Source organism: Condylura cristata, unplaced genomic scaffold (genome assembly GCF_000260355.1).
Source record: "Condylura cristata isolate star-nosed mole 26May11 unplaced genomic scaffold, ConCri1.0 scaffold00025, whole genome shotgun sequence".
NCBI lineage: Eukaryota > Metazoa > Chordata > Mammalia > Eulipotyphla > Talpidae > Condylura > Condylura cristata.
The window spans coordinates 31,067,405-31,073,765 of record NW_004567126.1 but is presented as its reverse complement, the minus strand read 5'-3'; the positions used below and the strand labels follow the sequence as shown (position 1 = coordinate 31,073,765).

General features: G+C 62.0%; 1 protein-coding gene across 1 annotated transcript in view; it reads right to left on the bottom strand.

Moving 5' to 3' along the window:
* SHC2 (SHC (Src homology 2 domain containing) transforming protein 2) overlaps nucleotides 1-6,361 on the bottom strand; it is a 31,356-nt gene that overhangs the window by 18,448 nt on the left and 6,547 nt on the right. Inside the window, exons 4-6 of the mRNA XM_012729444.1 lie at nucleotides 2,383-2,453; nucleotides 1,007-1,067; nucleotides 733-852 (exon numbers count right to left, since the gene is read on the bottom strand). Coding sequence (XP_012584898.1) covers nucleotides 733-852; nucleotides 1,007-1,067; nucleotides 2,383-2,453 — 252 coding nt within the window. The remainder of the gene's footprint in view (nucleotides 1-732; nucleotides 853-1,006; nucleotides 1,068-2,382; nucleotides 2,454-6,361) is intronic.

Here is a 6,361-nt window from a genome sequence, read left to right as displayed (position 1 = left end):
CGCGGACTCGCAGACCCCGCGGACCCCGCGGACCCCGTGTACCCCGCGGACCCCTCCGCGGACCCTCCCTGTGCACGCGCAGACGCCTGGCTGGCAGGCACCCGCCGTGCTCACTGCGGTGAGGCAGACAGGTGGGCAGACAGGTGCGCACTCACCCACACTCAGCGGCTCGCTCACACGCTCACTCGGCCTCACGCATCCCCACTTGCACACGCAGGTTCGCGCCACACTCACAGCCCCGCGGCCACCGAGGCAGCAGAGGGGACTCGGACGCAGGGCTGGGAGGCGCCTGGACAGCTCATCTGCATGCGGGTTTACAACTGGCTGCTCCTTGGCGGGCTCGTTTGCATGCTCATCTATATTCAGCGCTCATTTGCATGTCGATCGACATCTTTTGCTCTTCTGGGCGCTCGCTGTCTCATTTGCATGCCTGCGTGCGCACTCTCCCATGCTTGTGCGTGTGCCTGTCTGCACGGGTCTGCATGCCCCGCTGTGCCCACCCAGCACTGCCCGCCGCAGACCCAGTGCTCATGTTCCTCGGCCACCTCAGGAGCCGCAGGCAGCCTCAGCCCAACCCAGTAGGGCCTGCGGGCAGTGGCTGCTGGGCTCCTGGGCCCAGGGCGCCTCAGCCCCACACCGGCACGCCTGGCACGCCTGGCACGCCTGGCACGCCGACATGCACGGCCGCTCTCAGTGCGCGGGGCAGGCCTGCGGCTGGGGCGCAAGGCTCACCTGGCGCGTGGCGGGCACCGAGAGGTTGAGGCCGTCGATGGAGATGCTGACCGCTATGCTCATTCCTGCGAAGCGCAGGTTGCTCTTGCCCAAGATGGAAGCCAGCGCCTTGTTGGGGGCCTGGTGAGGGGGCAGAGGGCGCGGGAGGGGGCGCGGCTGGGCCGGGTGCTGGGCACCAGGGAGGGCGGGGCCAAAGGGGGTCTCTGGCCTCGCGTCCCCCCACAGCCCCAACCATGCCCACCACCCCTTGGGGGGCCGCCGGCCGCTCACGCACCTTCTTCTTCCAGGAGCCCCGGACACCAGGCACCGCCTCGTGGAGCCGGTTGATGGCCTCCCTGTGGGCGTGGGGCGAGGGTCAGGGCAGCAGGGCTGCAGGGACGGGGCTGAGAAAGGGTGCAGCGGGGCCTCGGTGGGGGGAGGAGCGGAGAGGAGGGGTGAAGGGGTAGCTGGAGGCAGGGGGAGCCAAAGGCTGATGGGTGCTCTGGGACGCCCCCACCCTTCGGCACCGGAAGGCACCCCCACCCTCCGCTTCTCCCTTTGCCTCCGTCTTTCTCGGTCACCAGCATGTGCAGGGGCCACAGCTGACTCAAAGACACGGAGTCAGACTCGGGGTGACAGCCCAGTGCCTGGGCCACTCTGTGCCACAGGTTTCCAAAATGCTGGTGGGGCAACGAGAGCCGCACACCTGGCGGTGGAGGGTGAAATGGGGGGCCCCCCTCAGGTGCGTGCCCCAGATCTCTGAAGCGCCAACTCCCGCAGCCCATCACGGCCAAGAAGTGGACGAAGTGGACTCAACCCAGATGCCCAGCAGTGAACATACTGGTCACGGAGGGGGCAGCTCTGACACGGGCTGCGACGGGAGGGACCCCAAACACACTGGGGAGAGAACCCGGGCCCACGAGGCCACACGGCCCAAGACCACTGCCGAGAACCATCCGGGAGGGGCACAGCGCAGTTTGCGGTGCCAGGGTTAGGGAGGAGGGTTTCTTTTTGGAGAGACAGAATGTTCTGGAACTAGGCAGTGGCTCCATAGCTCTGAAGATACCAAAAGGAAAAACTTGTACTTTAAATGGGTGAACTGCTTGAGATGCGAATGGTATCTCAATAGTTAGGGGTTTTATGGCTGCGGGGACTGGACTACATCAGGGTCAGGGGCTCTGCTGACGCCCTGGCCGGCCCCAGCACACGACCCTTCCAGGCAGCTCAGCGCACATGAGACCCGTGTGCCTTCTCTGCACTGAAAAAAGCAGCTCAGCGCACATGAGACCCGTGTGCCTTCTCTGCACTGAAAAAAGCCAAAACGGGGACCGTGGAGGCGCCACCCCGTTCAGGTCGGGGCCCAGCGCCTTCGGCTCCGGCTCACAGCAGACACCAGCAGACTGCAGCCCCTCGGCAGGCTCTCCTGACACGCCCAGGACACCCACACCCGCGGGCACCCAGAGGGCCTGGCCCCGCGGACACGCGGTCATGGCCCGGGCAGTCTGGGCCGCTGGCTGGGAGCAGGACGCACCGTGGCTGCGTCGCCACCTCGGTCTCGGCCCCACGCTGTCTCCGAGCCGCGCCACAGCCCTCTCCAAGCACCGCTCAGCCCCCCTCAGCCGGGACAGCCGGGGCGGGCACCCCCGGCCCCGGCACCGTACGCAGGCTCACCTGGTGACCTGGGTGCGAGTGTTAAAGTCCAGGGAGCGCATGGAGCGGAGGACTTCGATGCAGCCCATGTACTGCGGGGACAGAACAAGTGTTAGGGCTGCCCGGGCCCCCCACGCCCCCACACACAGAAGTTGCTCCTCAGGAGCTGTTTCCTTCAGACCCCACAACTGCCCACTCCCAGGCCCACTGCTGGTTCTCTGTTCTTCTGGGACACGAGGCAGAGGACTGAACTGTCCTGGACAGCTGGGCACCACAGAGCCTGGCACAGGGCACCCCCACCAGAGCCCAAGCTCCCAGACCGCCTGCCCTTCCCGGGCGGGACCCTGCTGGGTCGCACCCACCAGGCATGTGCCCGGCCCTGAAGGGCAGCCCAGCTTTTGGGGGGCGGGGACAGAGGCCCGGGACACCCCACCTGCCCGACTGGCGGAAACACAGAGTGAGCTTCTGCCAGAAGATCCCACGGGCACGAACCACCCGGGACAGGCAGATCCCCAGAAATGGGCCGGTGGCTGCCAGGGCTGGGGGTGCCGGTGCCCGCGGTGGGGACAGGGTTGCCTGTTTGGAATGTTCTGGAAATAAATATCAATGGCAACACACACCTGTGAATGTGCTAAGTTGGGAATGGTTAATTTTGTCATGTGACTTTTACCTCAATTTTTTAAAAATGAAAAGGACACGCAGGCTTTGACCCTGAGACTCCACCGCACACACATCAGCCGGGGTTCGCAGGTCTCGCGTGGGGTGGCCGTGCTCACCCTTCTGTGCAGGGCTCTGAGCGGGGGTTTGCTGCCGGGGACCCCCAGGGCTTTGCACCCCACATGTCCCTTTGCAAATGCAGGAACTGAGGCGCCCCAGAGCCCATCCCAGGATGTCACAGGGAAAGGGGCCATTCACAGCTGTGGACACAGGAGCCCAGAGAGGGACCAGCCGGCTTTGCTCACACAGCCAGCAGCTGAGGGCGAGCCCAGGCCCCCCCACCCCAGCACCAGGCTCCCCGCCCCACTGTGGGCCTCAGGCTGTACCCCATCACTCAATTATTTTTATTCTAAGTAAACCCCATTTATAAATATTCCTGGTTTAAGGGAACCACAGAACACTACTCAAATACTCTTCAAATACGCACAATGAGTCCCCCCCCCAGCCATGGGGCCATCACTGGCCACAACAAGGGGTTCAGCTCTGACCCTCTCGACCAGGGAGGAGCCTGAGCACACGATGCTCAGCGGGAGAAACCAGACACACAAGGCCGCGCAGCTGAGGCCACTGGCGAGAACGTCCAGACGCAGCCACGGAGAGGGCTCGCGTGTCCGGGGCCGGGCGCAGATGGGGGTGACTGTGCGTGGGGCAGGGCTGCTTTGGGGTGACAGACATTCTGGAACTAGAGGTGAGTGTGACTGCACATTTTTCAAAGGACAAATCTTAATGTTCTTAAGTCAGGGAACGGCGTGTGGCTGCCATGATAAGCCAAGATCCTGACAGCGTCTTCCCAATAACCATTACAGCAAACGTTTCAAAATCAAGTGTCCATCCAGGCCGGACTTTTTCTGCTGCTGCTAAAGTTAGTAAACTTGTCCGTGTCCCCTCCCCAGGCAAGTCTGGGAGCGACGGCAGCAGCGACGGGCTCTCTGGTGCCAGGCGGCGCGTGGGCAGCTCTCACGGGGGAGCACCCCACTCCGCAGACCTCCCTGGATTTTGTTTGACTGATAATACAGCACACGCCCAGAGACTCTTATTAACTCGAAAGGAAGCAAATGGCGCCTTTACCGGGTGCTGCCGCCCCAGTGGGGGCTGTGTACTGGGGCAGCCATGGAAACCAGGCAGGGGCCCTCCCTGGTGGCGCAGCGGTTAAAGCGCAGCACTGCTGCGCCTGCAGCCGCTTCAGCCAAGCTCGATCCCCGCCTGCCCCGGAGGTGACCCACAGGGCGCAGCAGACCCCTCCTGTCTCCCCGCTGCTCCCCTCTGCAGTGTACTTCGTCCATCTGCCTGTTCTGCTCCCCGCTCTGTCGCTGGTGAGCCCTCTCTTCCCCTGCACTCTGGCCTGTGCCCCAGCTGTGTATGCACAAACAAATAGATCTTTAAAAAAACAAAGAAAGAAAGAAAGAAAAAGGAACCAGGCAGCTAAAACAACAGGAGCTTACTCCCAGTGCAAGCACCCAGACATCACAGTCCAGGTGCGGGGGGCTGTTCTCCAGACAAAGACCCAGAGGGATGAAGACCAGGGGCGCCTTCCTAAGGCTTCCATCTTGGGGGACCCCAGCAATTCTTGGCTTACAGATACATCACCCTGCCCCCCTCCTTCCCACAGAGCTGCCTCCCTGGGCGTCAGTGTTCAAAGCCCCTCTTTTTCAGAGGACCCCAGTTACTGTATGTCGGGCCACTCTGGCCTCGATGGCCACATCTTATCCACGGGACACTGCGAAGGCCGTGTTTGCATCAGGTCACTCTCTGAGCCTCTAGTGGACATGAATCGTGGGGACACCTTCTCTCCAGAACAAGTGGCCTGAGCACCTGCACAGGCATTGGGGGACACACCATCAACCTTCCGTGCTTGCTGCTGAGACGCACCTGCAGCCAGGTGAGGCTGGGATGGCAGTGCTCAGTCCTCAGGGGACGGTGGTCTGCAGCGAGTCTCCCGCGACCTCCCAGCACCGGGCGTTCGTGTGTCTATAGAAAGTGACCACGGACATGCCGCCAAGCCCCTCCTTTGCCCAGAACATAAGACTTTTGGGGTTCGTCTCACGTAGCCGCTTACTGTTGGCTCGGCACACACACCTCGGTGGGGTGCACCACTTCAGCATCTGAGGTGCCCGTCTCCGCGGCACCAAGCACAGTCTACTGTTGAGCAGACGCTCACCCCAAGAACTTTCTCATCTTCACCAACCCGAACTCTGTCCCCATTAAGCAGTAGCCCCGCCCCCCGGCCCCTGGCGCCCTCACCTACTTCCCGTCTACATGGACGTGACTCCTGTGGGGCCCTCTGTGAGTAGCATCACACAGGATGTGGCCTGTGTGTCTGGCTTGTTTCAGTGAGCATCACATCCTCAGGCCCCATGATGCTGGGTGAAGATCAGAAAGTCCTTCCTTTTCGGGGCTGAGTAATACTCCATTCTGCAGCTGGCCCATCTGCCCACAGACACCTGAATTGCTTCACCTCTTGGTGACAGTGAATTGTGTTGCAGTGAACGTGGGTGTGCAGATACCTGAACCCGCTTCTACTTCCCTCAGGTGCGCACGGAGAAGCCCAGCAGCAGGTCAGAGGGTGACTCCACGTGTAACCTTTTGTTATTAGTGATGGCGACGATTATTAGTGGTTCTAATACACACTGGATTCAATGACACTATCGTGTACCTTGACAGAGGACTTAAGTTTGTGTCCAAGAGGCTTTTTCAAGGGCTGCCCGCTATTTTGGGAAATCACACCGCCGCACCAACCCCGCTGGTGGTGTTCAGCTGTATCTCCACGTAGCTGTCACGGGACCCAGCCTGCGGGAGGCCGGCGCTACTGCTGCCCCGTCACCATCATCTCCCTCCGGGACAGAGGAGCCCCGGCGCGGAAGCATGGAAGCCATTCTGCTGTCAGGAGCCGCTGCCGCCGCGCCTCTCCTCACGGCCTCTGTGTTATAGGGTGTGGATCTTGGCGAGCATCTGCAGTATGGGTGTTCCCTAGACTTGAAGCTAACTTCAGGATGGGGCTGCGAAGTACTGGGTATGAACGAGTCCTGAGCCATACTACAGCATTGTGAACAGCTTTTTTCGCAGGAGGTTGTCAATCGTGAACATCGGATCACTGCAAGGCTTGGAGACGCCCATAAGGGCCCTCCCTGGGGGCGCAGCAGGTAAGCGCAGCACTGAGAAGCTGCAGCCACTTCAGCACGAGTTCGATCCCCGCCCAGAGGTGACCCACAGGGCCGGCAGACCTCTCCTGACCACCCGCTGCTCCCCTCAGCAGTGCTTCATCCGTCGGCCTGTTCCGGGCCCC